At 40.4% G+C, this 24,454-nt stretch overlaps 1 protein-coding gene across 1 annotated transcript in view; it reads right to left on the bottom strand.

The window, feature by feature from the left end:
- Window positions 1-24,454, bottom strand: part of LOC132401336 (protein eyes shut homolog) — a 1,222,700-nt gene that overhangs the window by 859,463 nt on the left and 338,783 nt on the right. Inside the window, exon 6 of the mRNA XM_059983465.1 lies at window positions 707-829. Within this exon, the coding sequence (XP_059839448.1) occupies window positions 707-829 (123 nt within the window). The remainder of the gene's footprint in view (window positions 1-706; window positions 830-24,454) is intronic.

Genomic DNA, 24,454 nt, shown 5'->3' on the forward strand with positions numbered 1-24,454 from the left:
TGGGGTGTATGCAAAGTGAAACAGAGAATCTGCAACATCAATGTGCAGCAGTCTCAGACTGCAGGCCTTCCTGAGTGACGGGACTATGGTGATTAGTGAAGCTACTGAATTGATGACCAGCATAGATGTGGTGAGCAGAAGAAGCTTTTTCTATGCTGTATCACTGTCTTTGTCAATGTTTACATTTAATTTTATCAAGCAAATTGATGGGGTGTGGAGGGAGAAACATCCATGCCTCTTGTCCACTAACCGTCCAGTTAGTCTGGCCACAAACAAGAGAAAATCTGCAGATGCTGGAAATCCAAGCAACACACACAAAATGCTGGAGGAACTCAGCAGGCCAGGCAGCATCTATGGAAAAGGGTACAGTCGACATCTTGGCCCAAAATGTTGCATGTTTACTCTCTTCCATGGATGCTGCCTGGCCTCCTGAGTTCCTCCAGCATTTTATGTGTGTCAGTTAGCCTGGTCACTGGATTGGGACAAAATCATAGATAAATAGAGGCATATTCCCTCTGCGAAGGGATTCAGAAAACAGACCATCTATTGAGATTAAATTAGCTGCCTTAGGTGCATCTTCATTATTCAAGTTTTGAGTTTGTTCATTGTCATTCTTAATCCAAAGAGCAGGCATTTGTTTTAGTATTATTAGCATTGAAATTTCCCATCCAACAGGACAAGCTCCCTGGCCATTTCTGAGTCTCACCTGTAAAGCCCAAAGGACAAACACAAATGTAGTCTGATACCAAATCCACACAGGTCGAGTGGTTCTCACAGAATCCTTTGTTGCAATCATCAACGTTCATCTCGCAGTACAGACCCACCAATCCTAAGTAGAAGATGATATTTCATTAGAAAATGGAAAGAAATCAGAAGCAATATGTTTACTGCTTATTAATGTATGGCTTTAAAGAAAACTTAATAAAAAGAGGATAGGACACCAGTAAATCATTGAGCCCAATATGATTTATTAAACTAATTGAGCAAGGTAGTTTTAAACTGAAGGAGGGTCCAATATGAAGTGTTAAGAAGATGAAGACATTACCAAGGTGATTGAAGTGTAATCAAGTCAGTTATAGCTCTGTAAAAGTGTTATGCTTCTGAGTCAGAAGGTTTAAATTACCCTTCAGTTCAAACAATTTAAGCAGACTACTGTGAAGTATTGAGTGTGTCCCACATACTTCCCAAAATGTAAGAACAAGAAAGCAATTTCAATAGTTCCATTTAATATCAGAGAATATAGAGAATATACAACATCCAACAATCTGGACACCATCCAATGACTCAAATCCATGTTCATGTCAAATCCTCACAACCCTTGGTGACCAACTATCTACTGAACTCATTCTTAAATATGTAACACAGGAAGAAAGTAGGTCAGGCAGCATCTATGAAAGGAAATGGACAATTGACATGAAAGGTTTTGACCTCAATTACAGACTGTCTATTTCCTTCTATTGATGTTGGCTGACCCTATGAGTTTCTGTAACATTTCGTTTATTGGTTCAGATTTTAGCATATGCCGTTTCATGTTTTCTTTCTTGAATATATTCAACTGCTGAATAACCATGGATAGAGAATTACAAAGATTTACAACTGTCTAATTTCCCCTCAACTCAGACCAAATTGGCCAACCTCTTGCTCTAGATAGCATACATACATTTTTAATTTGCCCAGCCAGAGGGGGAAAAATGGTTCTTGATATTTTCCTTGTCAATTCCTCTCAGAGTTTTAGATATTTTAATGAACTCTTTTATCAAACTTCTGTCAGTACTGACTAATTCTACCCATAGCTCTTCACAGGACAACTCAGGAATTAATCTAGTAATTTCACACTGGATCCCGGTATGCTGAGATCAAAACCACACATTATGTCTGAGTGCTGATCCCCCTAAATTACAGTTGGATCCCTATAGTGTTTGCTGCAGTTCCTTTGCAATAAATATTATCATGTCTGGACTTCTGAATTGTTTGCCATACCTACACTATATTACCAGAATTTCATAAGATCATAAAATACAGGAGTAAAATTCAGCCATTCGGCTCACCATTCCATCATGACAAATTTATTATCCCTCTCAACCCCATTCTGCTGCCTTCTCTTTGTGACCTTTGACACCCTTGCAAATCAACCTCCTCACAGCTATCGGCAGTGATGAATTCCATTGTTTCACCACCCTCTGGTTAAATAAATTCCTCTTCATCTCTGATCTAAAGCTACGTACTTCTATTCTGAGTCTGTACCTCTGATTCTGGACTCCCCCACTACTAGAAACATCAATTCCATATCCACTCTATCTAGGAATTTCATTATTTGATATGTTTCAATAGGATCCCCTCCCCTCCATTTTTCTGAACTCCAATGAGTACAAGCCCAGAGCTTGTATGAGCTCCTGATATATTAACACTTTCATTCTGGGGATCCGTCTCATGAACCTTCTCAAGAATTTCACTGTACTCCATGTCAAGTCTGACCAATGACCTATAAAACCTGAGCATTACATCCGTCATTTTATATTTAACACCACTCGATATAAATGTTTACTCAAATGTCTCAGCAGACCAACATCCAACAGGCATTTTACATTATGTTCTTGCTATCAGATGAGAAAAAAATTCAGTTTCCTCCTTTGGGTCTGTTAATTCTGGCTGATCCATTTCATCTGTCTAAATCCTTTCAACTTAAGATATATTTTGAGATTAGCTTTATTTATCACATTCATGTTGAAACATCAAAACATACAGTGAAATGCACCCATTTGCATCAATTAAATCAGCAAGGATTGCGATGGGTTAGCCCACAAGTGTCGCAACACTTTCAGCACCAACACTACAAATCATTATGCCAAACCTGTACTTCTTTGGAATGTCGGAGGAAACCAGAGCACCAACAGAAAACCCATGTGGTCATTGGGAGAATGTACAAACCCATTAGAGACAGTGGTGGGAATCAAACTCATTGGAGACAGTGGCCCAGGTACTGCAAAGCATCGTGCTAACTGCTCTTGTGTGTTCTGACAGTAATCATTCAATGATATTCAGTAACAGCCAGAATCTTCTTATATTTGGCATATATCCCTGCAATTTAGTCATTAATATAAATTGCTAATTCTTAACGGTCAGGACAATTCCTTGTGGCAGATGTGTGAAATATTCCTAGGGGTAAACATCACCAACAGCTTGCCGTGTCCCAACCACGTAGTTGCCATGCTGAGGAAGCCCTCCAGCACCACCTCTACTTGCTCAGAAGGCTAAGAAAGTTCAACATATTCAGACACTTACCAATATTGTGCTTCCCGGGACAGGAGCTGTCATGTCTTTCAAAGTTCACTTTCTAAACCCAGTAGCTGTCACTTGGAACCAAATGGAAGCTAGTCTTCAGTTCATAAATTGTAACTGGCAAGTAGTAATCAGCTTGAAGTTAGAAGCACTGATTTGCAAACAAGCTCTGTACATAGCATGCACTCTGCAGAAAACAGATGCTAACTTATTGCTGCTCAAGAATTGCAAAATAGTCTCCATTTAGGAGTAATCATGTCTATTTATATCCGATAGGATAGAAGGTCTTCATTTGAGTTTAGAACATCATGGTCAACAAACCCAGACCATCATAGAGTTTACAGATGCACCAAAGACAGCATGCACTCAGATGGATCTAAGCTTGCTATGGCAACTGCTCTGCCCAATGTCACAAGAAACTGCAAACAATTTTAGAGATAACTCAGTCCATCATAGAAACCAGTCTCCTTTCCATTGGGTCTGTCTATGCATATCGCTATCTTAAGAAACCAGCCAAAATAAACAAAGACCCCCCTCCCATCCCAGTTGTTCTCTCTTCTCCCTACTTCCAATGAAAAGAAGATAGAAAAGCCTGACAACTCGTACTACTGGGCTCAAGAATAGCTCTGCTGAACTCCTGAGCTCTCAGTTAACTACATTATGTTGCTTTCACCTTATTTATTAACCAGTCCTGTACTTCCGCTGTAAATTAATTGCAACACCATATTTGACGCTAAATAGTGACTCCTTTGCTTGCATCTTCAGAAACAGCTCTGTTACTATCTTTGATATCTCCTTTTCTTCCTTCTCAAGGTTCTTTTGAAGACCTTGACCTGAAGTTACACTCTGACTTTGATTCTTTGCAGGAATATCCACTATCAGGGCTGGTTTTTTGATATCCCAAGGACACAGCCTGGAAGACTAGCACACTTCCATGGTGCCAGGTTTTCGTGGCTCTGGAGGTGTGCTGATTTTTGGCAAGTGCCCCTGACTGACGTGTCGCAGGAGAACATGGAACATTGGGAGCAGCAGATTAGCTACCAGGGGTCTGTGTCAAGAGAGCTGCACCTTGGGCCTACTCTCTGGGCGCAGAGCTCGGAAAAAGCACCGCAACAGACTTTTAACATCGTAAATCAGAGAGTTGTTTGTTATGTTTCCCCTCTCACTGTGAAATGAGGACATCTCTTCTTCGCTTATTAGGGAGAGAAAGAGCCTGTGGTATGTCAAAATACTGGGTGAACGAGTAGTCTTTGGGGTACTGCAAATCTGTGTCTTTATTGATGCTTGTTGCATGCTTCAGTGCTCAGTGGAGGGTGCTGATGCTTGTTTGCTGGTGGGTGTGGGGGGTGGTGTCATTGCTTTGCAGCTGCTTGTGCATGGGAGGGGGCCGCTGGGGAGGCTTTGGGGGGTCTAACATTTAACTGTCATTCATTCTTTGAGGTATTCTGTTTTTGTGGATGTTTGTGAAGAGAAAAGTACTTCAGGATATATATTGTATACATTTCTCTGATATTAAATGTACCCATTGAATATTCTGTATTCTACTCTTGTCTTTCCATTTTTGCTACCTTAATGTATTTATGCTTAGGAATGATCTTTTTCAAAGTTCAAAGTTCGTCAAAGCAAGTGTGTAGGGTTGAGTGGGATCCAGGATCAACCATAATGAAATGGCAGAGCATACTTGATGGGTAAATGCCCTAATTCTGCTATAATGTCTTATGATCTTATGGGCTTATACAACCATGAGCTACATTTCCTTGTGGGCATAATCAATAAATCCAGTAACTGTAATAGCACCAACAATGTGGAAAACCAGCGTACAAAAGACAACAAACTGTGAACATGCAAAATGTAAAGAAGTAATAAATGAATAAGCATGCAATAAATATTGGGAATATGAGATGAAGAGTCTTTGAAAGTGAGGGGGAACAGTATAGTGATGTGCAACTGATGTTATCCCTTCTGGTACAGAGCCAGATGGTTGAAGGGTAATAAGTGTTCTTGAACCTGGTGGTGTGAGTCCTGACACTCCTGTACCTTCTTTCTGTTGGCAGCACTGAGAAGTTAGCATGACATGAGTGGGGGATTCCTGATGATAGATGCTGCTTTCCTGTGACAACTCTCTGTGTAGATGTGCTCAATGGTGGGTAAGGCTTTACCTATGGTGGACTGGGAAGATATCCACTACTGTTTGATATGCTGGGTCTGGGACAGTTCCTAAGAAATAATAACACAAAAGAATTAAAAATTGCTGACACTCTTCACCATGAACCCGATGAGGACTGGCTCATGGACCTCTAGTTTCTTCCTCCTAAAGTCAATATTCATCCCCTTGGCACCACTCAGCCAGATTTTCAGTCTCCTTCCTATATGTTGATTCATCACCTCCTTTGATTTGGCCTATGACAATGATGTCACCAGCAAACATAAATATGGCATTGAAGCTGTGTGTAGCCTCACAGTCATTAGTGTAAAGTGAGTAGAACTAGGGGCTAAGCACACAGCCTTGTAATGCATTTGTGCTGATGGAGATTGTGAGGAGATGTTGTTGCCAATTCAAACTAACTGGGGTCTGCAAGTGAGGAAATAAAAGAGCCAATTGCAGAAGGAGTATTGAGGCCAAGGTCTTCAAGCTGATTGATTAGTTCTGAGGGGATGATAGCATTGAATGTTGAGCTGTAGTCAATGAACAGCTTCCTGATGTGTGCATCTTTGTTGTCCAGATTTTACAGTGTTGTGTGAAGAGCCAATGAAATGGCACCTGCTATAGATTTGTTGTGCTGGTAGGAAATTTGCAGCAGATCAAATTTGTCTCTTATCTCCAACCTCTCAAAGCATTTCATCACTGTGGAAATATGTGCTAATGGACAATAGAGGCAGGCTACCATGTTCTTCCGAGGCACCGGTATAATTGAAGCCTTGTTTAAAGCAGGTGGGTACCTCAGATTACTGAAACAAGAGGTTAAAGATCTCAGTGAACACTCTAGCTCGCTGATCAGCACAGGTCTTTAGTACTTAGCCACATACTCCATCTGAGTTGGGTATTTTCAGTGAGTTCATCGTCCTGAAGGATACTTTCATGTTGGTCCCAAGACTGAGATCACAGGATGACTGGGGGCTGTGGGAGTTTCTAAAGGTTCCCCCATGTTTAACAGTCAAAACAAATATAGAAGGCATTGAGCTCATCTGGAATCAAAGCCCTTTTGTCACCTATGTTACTCGACTTCACTTTGTAAGAGGTGATAGCATTCAAGCCTTGCCACAGCTGTCAAGCATCCTTCATTAATTTCTTTAGTCCAGAATCTGTACGGATTGCCCACCAATTATTCTCCTATCTTTTGACCAATCTTCTATACATGCATCTCTAAAAGTTGCCTTAATAATATATTTTGTTATGTGTCTTTTGAAAATTCAGCTTACTGTATTACAATTCACATGCATTAGCCCAACTAAACACTCTGTCCAAAAATCCTAGTAAACATTTCAGATATTATTTCCATTTCTTACAAGTGCCTGTGATTCTGATTTGATATTAAATTGTGGCCAGACTGCCATCTCAGATAGTTAGAAAAGATTCCTACCATTAATTTGAAGAGCAAGGGAATGGTGCAAGGTATTCAGAGCTAATATTTATCCATCAACTACCATTATTCATGTAGGTGACCTGGAGAGTTTATGGAACTGTGCTCTATGTGATTTGGCAGCCCCATCTCCTGCAGCATAATAGTGTGTTGCCACTAGAAACTAAACTGCTTTGAAGCATGACAAGCTGAGATATAAATGAGAGCAGCCAGTTATTTAATTCTAAGAGTTTCAGCATATAGATGATTTTGGTCGTATATTTTGGCAATGCTATTATTATACCACAATATTGGTGATTATTATTGACCCATGGAATTAAGGAAATATAGCAGATATTAATTAAAACAAGAACTAGTCTTCAGTTCATAATGTAATTTGCAAGCAGTAATCAGTTTGAAGTTAAAAATAAGCTTTGCAAACAGAGCTGGACACAGCAGGGACTGCTCAGAGATATGGCTTGCAAAGTAAGGTCACTTTGAGATGTTCGAATTTACATCAGCCAAATGTAAAATAATTGGTCTTCATCAAACCTGGCAACATGGGCTAACTAATTTTATTTATTTATACACAGCTTTGAAAAACAGGCCCTTCCAACCCTTCCACTCATCAACCCACCTTCTTAATGCTAGCCCAATCACAGGATAATTTAAATGAACAATTAGCCTACTAACAGGTACATCTTTGGAATGTGGAGGAAACCACAGCTCCTAGAGGAAACCCAAATGTTCATAGGGAGGATATACAAACTGTTTATAGATGGCACAGAACTTGAACTCTGAACCCCAATGTCCTGAGCTGCGACAACCACACTGTGGTGACTGAGCTCTTAGGAAGGAGGAGTCCACCATTAAGGACCCCTGCACCCAGGGTCTGCCCTTTTCTCACTGTTACCATCGGGAAGGAGGTAAGGAAGTCTGAAGGCGCACACTCAGCGATTCAGGAACATCTTCTTCCCCTCTGTTACTCAATGTAACTCAGGTATTTTTTTCTCTTTAGAGAATTTGTTATCTTTACGGCAACAGTACAAATTTCATGACATACGCTGCTGATATTAAATCTGATTCTGACTTTAAAGGTATAAATATGTGACGTTCTTTGTGGTTGAGAGACTCTACCAAGAGTGTCTCCTGCTTGTCATGATGTATAAAGACCTTTATATAACCAGCTTCATTGTCTTTCCAGTGACTCAGATCACAGACACAACATGCAGCACCCTTCCTCTCTCCAAACCATTCTCTGAACAGTGTCAATTTTTTGAAGAAACCCTTCTTCTGGTTCCTCAGCTGGTGAAAGAGATGCTGTTAATCTAGTGTTCACCTGACCAAAGCAAACTGCTGGAATCTCTATTTTAATGGCCCCATGCATATGGCCAAGCCATGAACTGTCATTTTGCTTGAGAATCTGCATTTTCCTTCAAGTGATAATGCATCTTCAATTAACTATTTTTATAATTGAACCTTTCATTATTATTTCTGACATCTTATGATCTCATTAATGTCTTCAGTTGAATGGCTACCCCATCAAATAACTATCATCAGACTGTCATAGAGTTCAACAATGGTAAGCACTTGACTAATGCAAACTCATTTACAGTGCCACTGTGAAGCGCATCTTCATCATTTTTCAGACTCAACGTGGAGCCAATTTCCTAGAATTCACACTATAATGAACCTCTCAAATTATCTGGAGCTCGTTAATAATGAATACCAAATCTAATTGTAATTCAAGGGTTCCTTAAAGAACCACATGGAAAGCAGGGATGCAGTAGAAACCATAAAAGAGCTGTTAATATACAGTAATTTATATCATACATATCCATCTAGTATTAGTTGCTAAGACAGTCTTCAGATTTATAAAGAATGGATTGCTTCTGCTGATGGCTCTGGGGAGATATGAGGTTTCAAATTAGGGGGAGGGTAGATGGGCTGAAGGATGTTTGAGTAGATTTCTTAGGTTTTGATTGAAAATCACACAATCTTCTAATTTTATGAAGAAACAAGTTCATGTGGTGTTGAAAGTATCCTGACTGGTTGCATCATGATCTGGTACTGCAATCTGAATGTGTTGCAATATATGAAGCTGCAGAGTACTGGGCTCTGCCCAATATATCACGACACATCCCTTCCCACCTTTGGTAGTATCTACAGAATGTACTGCCTAAAGAAGATAATCAAAGATCCTCACCATCCAAGTCATGCCATCTTCTCACAGCTACCATGGGCTGAAAGTACAAAAGCCTGAAGTCCTACAGCATGAGGTTCTAGAACAGCAAATTCCCTTCATCCACTTGGTTCTTGGAACAAACTGCATGATACTAATCTCTACCTCAGTATAGTAACCCTGTGACCACTTTACACTGAAATAGAATTATTAAAATTCAAATTGTGTTTTTTCTTGCATAATTTATGTTTAAATTATGATTTTTGTGAAGGCTGCTTAATTGATGCTACATGCCTGTGATGCTGCTGCAAGGAAGTTTCTTATTGCACCTGTAAATACATACATGCAGCAGCACTTGTGCATATGACAATAAATTGAACTTTAATTATATGGTAATTCACAAAGAACCATATATCAAAGCCTATAACTCAGTCAGTACGGTGTCCATTAGGGCTGCTGTGTTTATTGAGTCATAGATTTTTACATTGCAGAAATGGGCCCCTTGAACCAACGAGGGATGGAGGTAGAAGAAAAAAATTACAGGCCAGTTAGCCTAAGTTCAATGGTTGTAAGGATGTTGGAGCCGATTATTAAGAATGAGGTTTCAGGATACTTGGAGGCACATGATAAAATAGTCCAAAGTCAGCATAGTATTTTTTCCAGGGGAAATATTGCCTGACAAGTCTGTTGAAATTCACTGAGGATATAACAAGCAGGATAGACAAAGGAGAATCAACGGACATTATGCACTTGGATTTTCAGAAGGTTTAACAAGTTGCTGCACATGAGGCTGCTGAAGAATATAAGCACCCATTATATTACAGAAAAGACGCAAGCATGGACAGAGCATTGACTGATTGACAGGAGGCAAAAAGTAGGAATAAAGGGAGCTGTCAATGTTTGGTGTGATTAGCAGGAGTAGGTGATGGGACTGCATCTTTTTGCATTGCATGTCAATGATTTGGATGATGGAATTGATGGCTTTGTGGCCAAATTTGTGGATAATTCAAAGGTAGGTGGAGGTGCAGGTAGTGTTGAGGAAGCATGGAGGCTGCAGAGGGAATTAGTCAGAAAATGGGCAAAAAAGTGGCAAGTGTAATATTGTATAATCTCACATTTTGGTATAAGGAATGGAAGTATAGACTGTTTTCTAATTAGGGAGAAAATTTAAAAACCCAAGGTGCAAAGAAACTTGGGTGTCCTTGTGCAGAATTCCCCTAAGGTCAATTTGAAAGTTGAGTCACAAAGGTGGCACTAGGGAACAATATGGACAAGGGCAACATCTTCCAGAAGGTTTACAAAACTACTTTGGTCACTTCTTTTGCATCTTCTCCCTTTAAGTGTGAAGCCCATGACCTACATTTTGGTGGTGTGTTTTTGGGCTGATTGAAGTTTTGGGTGAAGCAAGTGGCCTTGAAGCCAAGAAGTCTGGAGACAGGACATGAGCCTATGATCGACTCCATTTCTTGCTGAACTCAGTGATTAAAATATTGAGGAAGATAGAAATTATTGGATCAAGAGCGGTGTTCAGTGCCATCTGTCAGCTTCTCACTCACTGCTTCTGGAGGAAGGTGACTGCATATGACTGTCTCTTCCTCACTTTCTGACTTGTTGCTCCTAGAGTAAGGTCTCTGTGTTTGAATGATCTCCCTTGATGCCACTAGAAGATTGTACTGGAGTCCTGGATCTTGGACAAGTTTTAATCAACATGGTTTCTGAATTGGACTCTGTAGTTCAGGTTCTGATTTCTTTCTGATTTTTGGTCATTCCTTTTTTTTTGTTGCTATTTTGTGCAATTTTGATTAGAGCAGTCTGCAGTTAATGAATCACACCACGCTAGATTGGACTGGACTGAGCTGAAGTCTGTATGCCTGGACTCTTTCAATTTTTTTAATATTCTGCATGTCTTGCTCATTTTTGTGCATGGGGGGGTTGATTTTTCTTTGTGCTTATTCCATGGTTTTCTTGTTTTGTGGCTGTCTATGGAAAGATGTATCTCAAGGTTGTATACTGCATACATATTTCAATGATAAAAATTTGAATCTTTGAACCTTTGAGTCAGTGGTGAGGAAGACAAACACAATGTTAGTATTCATTTCAAGAGAACTAGAATATAAAAACAAGGATGTAATGTTGAGGCTTTCCAGGACACTGGTGAGGCCTCACAGAATATTATGAGCAGTTTTAGTCCCCTTATCCAAAAAAAGATATGCTGACATTGGAGAGGGTTCCAAGAATGTCTATGAAAATGATTCCAGGACTGAAAGGGTTATCATATGAGGAGAGATTGATGGCCCTCAGCCTGTAATCACTGGAATTTAGAAGAATGAAGAGGAATCTCATTGAAATCCATCAAATGTAGTAAGGGCAAGATTGAGTGAATGTGGAGAATATGCTTCTTATAGTAAGGGAGTCTAGGACCAAAAGGCACAACCTCAGAATACATTTAGAACAGAGATGAGGAGGAATATCCTTAGCCAGAGAGTGGTGAATATGTGGAATTTTGTTGCCACAGCTGGCTATGGAGGCTGGGTCATAGAGTGTATTTAAAATGGAGGATGATAGATTTTTGATTAGTCACGGTGTGAAAGTTTACGAGGAAAGGGCAGGAAAATAGGGTAGAGAGGGAAATGGATCAGCAATGATAAATGACAAAGCAGAATTGATGGGCTGAATGATCTAATTCTGCTCCTATGTGTTATGGAAAGTATAATCACTGGAGAAGGAACAGTAGAGATTTATCAGCGTGAGATTAAAATCAAGGAGAGCTAGATTTATTCTTTGAGTTGAAAAACTAAAAAGATAGCTTCAGATTTATGACGTGTTGATAATGTTAGCATAATGGAAGGAGCTAATTTTTTTTTTAAATTGTATAGAATAGTCATTCAGAAATCAATGAGAGAAATTAGAAAGCAACTCTATCCAGAAAGTGATGAAAATGCCATGTAGATTTGTTGTGGTGAGAATAATACATGCATTAGAAAGGAAAGCCCAAATGTAGCATTTTAGGGAAAAGGGACAGTGAGGAAGGATAGACGTGGATCAGTATCACCAGATGAATTCTATTGGGCAGTCAAGGCAGTTTCTATGTTGATTCATATATGTTATATGTGCCACTTTTCAAGAAAGGAGGGAGAGAGAAAACAGGGAAATATAGACTAGTTAGCCTGACGTCAGTGGTGGGAAAGATGCTGGAGTCAATTATAAAAGAGGAAATTACGACACATTTGGATAACATCAGAAGGATCAGTCCAAGTCAGCATGGATTTATGAAGGGAAAATCATGCTTGACTAACCTTCTGGAGTTTTTTGAGGATGTAACTATGAAAATGGACAAGGGAGAGCCTGTGGATGTAGTGGACTTCCAGAAAGCTTTTGATAAAGCCCCACATAGGAGATTAGTGGGCAAAATTAGGGCACATGGTATTGGGGGCAGAGTACTGACATGGATTGAAAATTGGCTGGCTGACAGGAAACAAATAGTGATTAACGGATCCCTTTCGGAATGGCAGGCTGTGACCAGTGGGGTACCGCAAGGTTCGGTGCTGGAACCGCAGCTGTTTACAATATACATTAATGATTTAGATGAAGGGATTAAAAGTAACATTAGCAAATTTGCTGATGACACAAAGCTGGGTGGCAGTTTGAAATGTCAGGAGGATGTTATGAGAATGCAGGGTGACTTGGACAGGTTGGGTGGGTGGGCAAATGTATGTCAGATGCAGTTTAATGTGGATAAATGTGAGGTTATCCACTTTGGTGGCAAGAACAGGAAGGCAGATTACTATCTAAATGGAGTCAAGTTAGGAAAAGGGGAAGTACAACGAGATCTAGGTGTTTTTGTACATCAGTCAATGAAAGCAAGCATGAAGGTACAGCAGGCAGTGAAGAAAGCTAATGGCATGCTGGCTTTTATAACAAGAGGAATTGAGTGCAGGAGTAAAGAGGTCCTTCTGCAGCTGTACAGGGCCCTGGTGAGACCCCACCTGCAGTACTGTGTGCAGTTTTGGTCTCCTAATTTGAGGAAGGACATTCTTGCTATTGAGGGAGTGCAGCATAGGTTCTCAAGTTTAATTCCCAGAATGGCGGGACTGTCATATGTTGAAAGATTGGAGTGACTGGGCTTATATACACTGGAATTTAGAAGGATGAGAGGGGATCTGATTGAAACATATAAGACTATTAAGGGATTAGACACACTGGATGCAGGAAGCATGTTCCCGCCGATGGGTGAGTCCAGAACTAGAAGCCACAGTTTAAAAATAAGGGGTAGGCCATTTAGAACAGAGATACGGAAAAACTTTTTCACCCAGAGAGTGGTGGATATGTGGAATGCTCTGCCCCAGAAGACAGTGGAGGCCAAGTCTCTGGATGCATTCAAGAGAGAGTTAGATGGAGCTCTTATAGATAGCGGGGTCAAGGGATATGGGGAGAGGGCAGGAACGGGGTACTGATTGTGTATGATCAGCCATGATCACAGTGAATGGCGGTGCTGGCTAGAAGGGCCGCATGGCCTACTCCTGCACCTACTGTCTATTGTCTATTATTCAACTTTAAACTAATTGGTAGCTTGATCAATATTTACCCCTCAATTAACACTAACAGAGATTTATCTGCTTTATCTTATTGTATATGCACTAATTGTTTACCATTTTCTATACTTTATTGGAAGATACCTTTTCTTAAAAACATGCTGATTTTTTTTTCTCTGAAGAGCCTCGGAACTTGCTAAGGTTGTGAAAGGTGCTGTATAAATGTAAACCTCTATACTGGTAAGTGCTTAGACTTATAAATACCTACTTTCTTTCCAATCAGCCTATGTCTGTCAGTTATTTATGGAAACTATAATGACCGCTGTTTTTTTGCCTCTGCTAGCCCAAGTAAGGTCAAAATGATTATAGTCACAAGTTATGCCAATGTTTCCCTCAAACCATGCACTGCAGGTCTAATTAGAGTGCTATCACTTGTTTCTTCATACTAGATTTATTCTCTAGAAATCTCATTTGACATCTGTTGAAGCCACCATGAAAGCAGAGTTGGCCTGTCAATCATTGTGCTCCCTGCCTCAAAAATACGATGTTGGCAGAGTTAGTGATTAAGATCATTTCAAGACCAGGGGAAGAGTGGGCTGAGTTTTGGATGGTGGCTTGTTGTTGGTGTTCTAACTTATTCTTAATAATGGCTACAATGGTCATTGAATGCAAATTGCTTTGGGGATGTCCCTGAGTCATGAAAGTAACTAAACTTGTGCATCACTCTCTCAGTCCATAATGTCAACTCTCCATATAAGCAGCCTGACTTAATGAATTTTTACAGCCTTTTTTGTGTGATGTGCTAGATTTCCAATATCTGCAGAGTTTTGTGTGTATATGCTCAAGTAATACAAGTTCTATTACTGTAGCTGTCATTACATTTGTCTCCCCTTCATTTTTCTGGAACCCCAGATATTATAATCTGATTATTTATTTTCCCTTCTCTCTAAACTTTGTGCATTGATCTTCCTATAATAATTTTAAAAATGCACTGGACTTCCTGGTTGAGTTAAAGTGTGACTACCTTTTAAGTATATTCAGAGTATAGCGAGTAGATCAACATTTTCAAGCTGCATTATGATGTGTAAACATTGGCACATTGTACTGATTTTAATCAATACCAAACATTCAGTCTAAACAAAGAATTATTGTCACACAACATGGAGACAGACTCTTCAGCAAACTCATTAACCATCACACATGCATTGACAACTAATCTTACACGAACATTTCTCTTCTTCCCACGTTGCAATCAATTACCCCAAAATTCTACCAATCTACTCCAGTGGCATAATTTAGAGTGGGCACTTAACGACAAAATCTTGGAATGTGGGAGGAACCCAGAGCAACCAGGAGAAGACCATGCAGTCACAGGGAAAATGAAGCAGAGATTTGGATTGAACCTGGTCACTGGAACTGGAACTACTCCACTCGATCACTGAGCCTTTTAAATTCATTGTTTGAAATAAACAATTCCAGAATGTTAATCATTATTGACAGAAATGCAGCCAAGCCCAACAATCTTCTCAAGCAGTCAATGAAGAGCACCCCAAGGTGGTCTTAATCTGCACCTTGCAAAGGAGTGTTGTGAGCATGTGTTATTTTACAGCCTTCCTTCTTCATGGAAAATCTGCTGCATCTACTCAAATTACTTCAGACTTCTACTGTATGAAGGGCACTTCATACTGATGGAAGCCTGCAGTTCTACTGAGGTGGATATTAAATCATGCAGTATGTCTGCAAACTTTGGCAGAAAATATTCTTGAAATTTTTAGTCACATGTGTCATGTGGGCCTGACCTACCTCCAACACTTATCCCAATGTGTTCTTGTCATTCAATGCCTTCCCTGCATATAAAAAACAATCTGAATAGTTTGTTTTTATTATTGGATTGGATGCTTCTTGACCAACAGTAAAACTGATTGCTAATATCCAATACTTTTGCAATTAAAAATGAAGGATCAAGGAAAACAAAAGCAGTAACACTTATTCTGAAGCCACAGGGAATGGTTGCTGCAGTGTCCTGAAGGTCACGACTGATCTTTAACTTCAGGAAACTTCGCATAAGATTGACAATTCTTCCTGTCAGTAGCATCTGATAATTATTTAGTGTACTCGGTTTCTTGAATTAGGCCACCCTTATATATGAAATGCCAGTACTTACAGACAAAATATACCTTCACTATAAATTGATAAATTGGGGCATGAGCTTCTTTGTTAATTGTAATGAGCAACTGATTAATTTATAAAACTTCTTGAACATGGATACTCTTCAAAGATGGTTAATAAATAAAATAGTTATTACATTTAGCTGGGAACTTAATTATTAGATTCCATCTATAGCTCATTCGATTAAATTCAGTCAGCAGGTAATAAACTGCATGAATTTAATTTACAAAATGCCTTCTGAAAAAATAACCAAACCATGGATTTATTTCAGTTTTTGTATTATTGTTCTTATTTTTATCATCCTTTCCCTCCTGTGTCTATCTTGCCAAGTGATTTCAGTCCCTACCAGGCACGTATCATTGGCTCTGAGATTCTCCTACCACAGAGCAAGTTCAAAACCAACAGGTAGGATAAGAGTGAGAGGTGGGATTAGCATGTACATCGAAACATTGGATCATGCAGAGAAATGCATCATTTGCATCTAAGACCAATATAATCTGAGGATGTGTTGGGGGCAATTGGCAATTGTTGCCACTTTTCCAGTGCAAACAGAGCATGCTCACAACTTTCAGACTCTGACCTATACACCTTTGGAAAGTGGAGAAACTGGAGAACCTGGAGGAAACCGACATGGTTACGGGAGAATGTACAAACTCCGTGCAGTCAGTGGTGTAAATTGACTCAGATTGCTGGCATTGTAACAGTGTAATGCTAAACCCCACACTACCGTGCATTTGAAGTGGTGTGAAGTTCAATGGCTTACTGCCAGAATTTCCCATCTACCTTTTGGCACGGATCAATAATAAATATAGAAACCTCTTACAGACAGAAATGTTTGCAAGTAAATATGGTAAATATTGGCCAAGAATAGTACTTTAGCCTGAGTCAGTAGTTATGCACTTGGAGCCTCTCCAGAGAACTGAGCACATAATCTGACCTGGCAACACTGATGTCAAGTTTCTGGGCTGGAAGTGCACTGCTGGAAGTGGTGTTATTCAGGGGAGATGCTAACTTGAAATTCTATTCCCTTGAGTAGAGACTTGAAAAAGATCGAGGTGCAAACCAGAGAAAGGTCTTTGGAAAATTGCTATAGTCTCTTCTTTCTACTTCATGCAAAGTTCTTAATTTCAATGACAAAATACAAATTTGAAGTTAGATAAAATACATTATGTGACAGTAAAAAATCAAGGATCAACTCTATTGAAAATATACTGTACATGTACATGTACTAAGAATTTGCTGTGGTGTGTTGGTCAGGATGGGACATGCAACAAAAAAACAGCAACATTCAACAATTATAAAGTACTACATTAAATATAAAGTTGAGTTTAAGGTATGGATTTGGAATAAAAATGCATAAATACATAAATATCAACACATATGTGCAATGTAAGCAGCATTATAAAAAGTGGCTTGAAGTGTTTACAGTGCAATGGGGGTGATAGAAGGGGCAGGGGTCTAACTAGAATGATTAATCAAATTAAATGCCTGGGAGAAGAAAGGTTCACAATGATGTGAAGTTTTCATTTTATTAGTCCTACCACACTTTCCAGAAGGAAGCTTTTGGAAGAGGCAGTTTGCATGATAGCAGTGTCTGCAATATTTTTTACCTGCCCACTTCTTCCTTCTGGTCGCCTACAAGTCCTGCAGTGATAGTAGATTGCAGCCTTTTGTGCTGTCCTAAAAGTTCACTGTAGCTTTCTTCTGCTGTGAAAGGATGCTGCATGGTAATAGCCGATGTGAGGAGACTCCCCATGATGGCAGTGTAGAATTGCACCAATATGTTCTGGGGAAGATGGAGCTTTACCAAAGTATATCCTCTGCTGAACCTTTATGTTAATGAAGCAGCTACGGTTCTGCCACGTGACTTATGTAGATGGCGCCAATGAATAAGGCAATGAGTTGTGGGCTGCTTACAAAACTTCTAAGTATATCTCTTCTGAATTACTGTAAATTCCAGTGTATAAGCTGAGCATTTGGCCCTAAATTTTGGTCCTAAAATTAGGGGGTCGGCTTATACAGAGGGTGTCAACTTTGGAAAAATGAATACACAGAAGGCAGGTTGTATTTATTGGCTGTTTTTGAGTCAAATTCCTTCCACTGTCGATGCATGAATTCTTTGAATGGTTTGTTTAAACTCACATCTAGTGGCTGGAGCACGGACATCAAACCACCAGGGATGACTGCAATGTCTGTATTTTCATCTTTCAATGCTGCTTTTGTCTCACCTGACAAGTAGCGACTTTTCCTTCCTGAAACCTTCAGGATGTCGACATTGCACCTCTTTAACCCGCTTTGTCCATCCAGCAGCGTTCTTGAACATAAGCAACACCCCGTGGGAACTTTCTAAGCAATCTTTGTTTTTTGTCTCAGCACAGGATCACGTCTATTCATAAATCCGGTGCACCAACTTAGCGTAGCTTTGAAATTTTCGCTGTTCTCACGGTGTTCTTTGTCCCATTTCAATGCTTGAACTCGAATCATTTCTCTGGTAACAATGTATCCAGACGATCATTGATGATTCACTTTTTCTTCCAGTTCTGGCCCCTGGCATGTTTTCCCATGTTTTGCACATTTCGTCTTTGGTATTTCCTTCAGCGTATCCTCTGCCTTTCTCCACTCTCTCACCTGTTTCTCGTTTACACTAAGCTTCTTAGCAGCTGCAGAATTATTCATTCCTTTAGCAAAATCAACAACCTTCTGCTTGAAGCCAGCATCATATCGCATTCATTTTAATCTTTTGTACATGGTGGTCGCAAACTCAATACTGAGTACACGTACAGATCCCGCTACCCCATGTTATGTTTTAACGAAATTAGGATGGGTGCTAAATGGTTTCATGGGGGTTACATTTCAGAGGATTCTTGTCCTTTGGAAACCTGATCCAAAATTTCCCTCCCTGAGATTTATTTATTAAGAATTTGTTTATAATGCTCTACAACGTGTAGGCCTGTTTTCTTAGCAGGTACTGGTTCACAAAATTTCCAGGTTCCGGATCCGGCAAAGCTGAGTACCGGCATGTGAGATCTTGTGATCTTTTCTGGTTAAATCAAAAACCTCCACAAAAGGGGTCAGCTTATACAAAGGTAACATGAAAAAGTCACTTTTTTAGCCTTGAAAATGGGGGTTGGTCTTATACTCTGGGTCGGCTTGTACACCAGAGTTTACGGTATGTTCACTGCAATCTGCAGCATGTAATTTCCCTTCAAGCAACCTACTTTTGAACTGCTTTAGTAGAGACTTCACAATCTTCTGAAGGACTTGGCAGAATTAATTCTCAATCATGCACGTACACCTTTAAGCAGACAAAGGTACATTGCTATGTCCAGAAGGGGAGGGAATAGGAGAAAACTCCAAGCGAGACAGAATCACCAAGAAAAGAAAATTCCTTTACCCAACATCTTGGTAGCACTTGTACAATCACTGGAGAACATGACTAAGGACCCAAGGGCATGATTGCAGTACCGAAGGGAAATGAGGAAATGTTATGTTCTGTACTTCATAGCGAAATGGTTCACTCTGAATAGGCCAGGTTAGCAATCAGACCTGAGGGCGTCTCGATACACAGGATGGACCAGACTGCTGATTCAGAGAAAGCTAAAGGTGGCAGTCTGTGTTTCATGATAAACTCTCTGTGATGCTCAGAAACAGCAGTCTTGGCCTTGTTGAACTCTTTTTCCCCTGACCTGGAATATCTAATGATTAAGTGCCAACCATTCTACTTACCAAGAGAGTCTCCCCTGTAATCCTGACCACAGTTTACATACCGCCAAAAGTCGATGTTAATGAGGCAATTAAGACATTGAATGCTGCCATCAGCTAACAAAAATCATCTCTCCCTAACACATTTGAAATCATATTAGAGGACTCCTGACAAAGGGTCTCGGCCCGAAACGCCGACAGTGCTTCTCCCTATAGATGCTGCCTGGCCTGCTGTGTTCCACCAGAATTTTGTGTGAGTTTTTGAGAGGACTTCAATCAGGCTTGTTTGAAGAAATCTCTGCATTATTATCATCAGCATATAACCTGCAGCACCAAGAGTCACAACACACTCAACCACTTCTTTACTATGGTTAGAAATGCCTACCATTCCATACCTGGATTGCTTAATGGGAAATCTGATATTTTGATTGTCCTTCTCCCAGCTACATACAGGCAAAGGCTGAAGGGCAAGGCTCCAGAGGTAAGGACAACAAAGAAGTGGTTGTGGGAGGCAGGGGAGGGGCTATGGAATTGCATAGATTTGGTGGACTGGGCTGAGTTCAAGGACAGAGTATTTGAATGAATACACCATGGTTGTTACAGACTTTATAAAAGCAGTTGAAATGAGTGTGTCCCCACTGAATAATTCAGATCCTTCCCCAACTGGTAGCCCCAGATGAAGCATGAGATCCGCAATCCGCTGAGGGTCAGATCAGTGGCATTCAGGTCTGGCGACCAAGTAAGATACAAGAGGTCTAGGCGCAATCTCATGTGCAAAGTGGCAATTCCAGACCAGACTTAAGACCATAAAACATAGGAGCAGAATTAGGCCATCGAGCCCAGAGAGGTTGCTCCACCATTCCACCATAGCTGATCCCTGATCCCACTCAACCCCGTACACCCATCTTCTCGCCATATCCTTTGATGCCCTGATCAATCAGGAAACTATCAGCTTCCAATTTAGATATAACCTCCTCCTTGCCCTCCACCGCAGTCTATAGCAGAGCATTCCACAAATTCACAGCTCTCTGTCTAAAAAAAAAGTCCTCTTTACCTCCATTCTAAAGGGTCACCCTTCAATTTTGAGGCAACACCCTCCAATTCTGGATATTCCCACCATAGGAAACACACTCTCCATATCCACCCTATCTAGTTGTTTCAAAATTCAGTAGATTTCAATAAGATCCATATGTATTCTCCAAAATTCCAATGAGTACAGGCCCAAAGATGCCAAACACTCCTTATATGTTTAACCCTTCGTTCCCAGAATCATCCTCATGAAGCTCCTCTGAACTCTGTCCAATGACAATACATCCTTTCTGAGATATGGGGCCCAAAACTGTTGACAATACTCAAAGTGCAGCCTGACTGGTGTCCTATAAAGGCTCAGCATTATCTCCTTGCTTTTATACTTTATTATCCTTGAAATAAATACTAACATTGCATTTGCCTTCTTTACCACAGACTCAACCTGTAAATTAACTTTCTGGGAATCTTGCACAAGGACTGTTAAGTCCCTCTGCACCTTTGATGTTTGAACCATCTATCCTTTTAGATAACAGTTCACACTATTGTTCCTTTTACCAAAATGTATTATCATATATTTCCCAACACTGTATTCCATCTGACATTTTTTGCCCATTCTTCCAATTTGTTTAAGTCCTGCTACAAACAGATGGCTTTCTCAGCACTACCTACCCCTCCACCTACCTTTGTACCATCCACACACTTTGTCACAAAGCCATCAATTCTATTATCTGAGTCATTGACAAACAATGTGAAAAGTAGCAGTCCCAATACTGACCCCTGAGGAACACCACTAGTCACCGGCAGCAAAACAGAAAAGGCCCCTTTTATTCCCACTTACTACCTCCTGCAGTCAGCCAGTAACTTTCCTATAAAGGATTTTAGCTTTTTAACCAGCCTCATGTGTAGCACATTATCAAACAACTTCTGAAAATCCAAGTAAATGACATGCATTGCCTCTCCTTTGTCCACCCTGCTTGTTACTACCTCAAAGAACTCTTAACACATTTGTCAGGCAAGATTTCCCTTTACAGAAACCATGCTAATTTTGACTTAACTTATCAGTTCTAAAAATGTAATTCCATCTCTTAGAAATGGAGTCACACCACAACTTATGCCTTCCTGCCCTGTCCTTTTGATACAAAGTGTATCTTTTGATGCTAAACTCCCAATTATGGCCTTCCCTCAATCATGACTCAGTGATGTCCACATCATTCCAATAAATTTCCAATTGTGCTACGACTTCACCACCTTATTCTGAATGTTACATGCATTTAAATATAGCACCTTCAGTCCTGCATTCTTCGCTCTTTTGAATTTCCCCTCTGTGGTACAATTTAATTCTTTGCTCTGCATTTAACTCAACCATTGGCTTGTCCTTCCTTCCATTCATGTTACGCACATCATATACTTGTAAACCTGCTGGCTCATCCTCAGGTCTATCAAAGAAACATAAAAATCTACAGCACATTACAGGCTTTTCAGCCCACAATGATGTGCCGACCATGTAATCTACTCTAGAAGCTACCTAGAATTTTGCTACTGCACAGCCCTCTATTTTTCTAAGCTCCAGGTACCCAAGAGTTTCTTAAAAGACCCTATTGTATCCACCTCTACCAACTTTGCTGGCAGTGCATTCCACATACCCACCAATCTGTGTGGGAAAAACTTACCTCTGACGTCCCCTTTCAACCTGCTTCCAAGCACCTTAAAACTATGCCCCCTCATGTTAGTCATTTCAGCCCTGGAAAAAGCCTCTGACTATCCACACAATCAATACCACTCATCATCTTATATACCTCTATCAGGTCACCTCTCATCCTCCAACACTCCAAGGAGAAAAGGCCGAGTTCACACAAACTATTTTCATAAGGCATGCTCCCCAATCCAGACAACATCCTTGTAAATCTCCTCTGCACTCTCTCTATAGTATTCACATCTTTGCTGTAGGCGGTTGACCAGAACTGAACACAGTACTCGAAAGGGGGGGGGGGGGGGGTCAAACTAAGGTCTGATATGGCTTCAATATTAACTCACAGCTCTTGAACTCAATCCCACAAATGATGAAGGTCATCACACCATATGCCTTCTTAACAAAACTGTCAATCTGTGCAACAATTTTGAATGGCCCAAGGACATGGACACTAAGATCTCGCTGATCCTCCACACTGCCAGTCGTCTAAATAGTATATTATATTGTCTTCAAGTTTGACCGACCAAAATGAACCACTTCACACTTGCTGGATTGTGAAGATGGACTTCAGCTTGTTTAAGTCCATCTGCCACTTCTCAGCCTGGTTCTGCATCCTATCAATACCCCAATGTTACCTTTGACAACCCTTCAGACTATCCACTACATCATGCTGGTTCCCATCTCCTGCAAATTTAGTTTAAACCACTCCCAACAACTCTAGAAAATCTGCCCACAAGAACAAACATCCCCTTCAGATTCAAGTGCAATTCATCCCTCTTGTACAGGTCCCCACCTGCCCCAGAAGTGGTCCGAATCCCTACCCCCTGCTCCAATTCTTCAGCCACACATTTATCTGCCACCTTATTCTATTCCTACCCTCACTGTCACATGGCAAGGGCAGCAATCCTGAGATTACTACCTTTGAGGTCATGCTTCTGAGCTTCCTTCCGAACTTCCTGTGTTCTTTTTTTCAGGACCTCCTCTCTTTTTCTTCATCATTGAACAATGTTCAACAGCTGTGGCTGGTCTTGAATACTATTACCTTTTTCAAAGTGAAATGCAGTGACATACAATACGAGGCAGAAGTCTCAGGCATATAGATCTGAAGCTACGGTGCCTAAGACTTTTGCACAGTCTTGTAATGGGCATCAGTGACAGCACTTGGACAGGGTGTCTGATAGTCTTCCGGCAGTGACTGGTGAAACAGTGTATTACTCGGGAAGGGAAGATGGTCCGCATCGTGATGGTGTAGCTGTCATTTTGATGAAAGGTATTAAGAAGTGCTTGCTGGAGTGGAAACCAATCAACAGTCAGGCTGAAAGGGGAGACAGAAACCATGACTGTGACCCTGTGCTATGCTCCAAGGAATGATAGTGACATTGAAGAAACAGACATTTTCTATGAACATCTGCAATCAGAGGTAGAGTGAATGCCTCGTCATGCCAACCATTGTCATGGGAGATCTAAATGCCAACATGGGAAATAACAACTAATACTTCACTAGGGTCATGAGCACACATAGATCTGGAACGATGAATGACAGCAGTGAAAGACTGGTGGAACTTTGTACCCTGAACAATTTGGTCAAAGGACAGACCCTCTTTTCACACTGTGAAATCTACAAAGTGACATGGTGCTGAGCCAATGAATGTGAAAAGAACAAGATTGACCATTTAATGATCAACAGTATTTGGAGACGATCTTCGCAGGACGTAAAGGTGAAAAGAGGAGCTGACAAGGAAGTGATCAGCACCTTGTTATAGTAGTGATGAAACAAAAGTTGAGAAGCACTGGGACCAGGACAAATATACATAGATGTTTTGGTGTTGAAAAGCTCAAGGATAACAATGTGAGATCCGCCTTCACCATTCAGCTTAAGATCAGACTTCAGTCCTTACAAGACCTTAATGAGTATGTGTCAGTAGACAGCATCGACACAATGTGTTAACAGATTACCTCAGTCTTCAAGGAGAGCCGTGAGGCTTGACTAGGATACAGAGCTAGAAAGAAGAACAAAGAATGAATACAGCAGGAAACATGGACTGTCTTATAAGAAATACAGAAAATTAAGAAGTAAGTGTTGGATGCAAAATCAACACAAATTAAAGAGAAACTTCACCTTGCATAGCAAGAAGGTGAAGAGACTTGTAAGAAAGGATAAAAGAGTCTACATGGAAGACCTTGCAGAAGAAGGCGAAGCAGCAGCCAGTTGAAGTGATCAAAGAAATATATACAAGATTTCAAATTTGGTATGCAGTAAGTTCCAGTTTGGATCCAGTGGTCCCATGAGAGCTAAGAATGGTCTGCCTTT

Source organism: Hypanus sabinus, chromosome 10 (assembly GCF_030144855.1).
Source record: "Hypanus sabinus isolate sHypSab1 chromosome 10, sHypSab1.hap1, whole genome shotgun sequence".
NCBI classification, from domain to species: domain Eukaryota; kingdom Metazoa; phylum Chordata; class Chondrichthyes; order Myliobatiformes; family Dasyatidae; genus Hypanus; species Hypanus sabinus.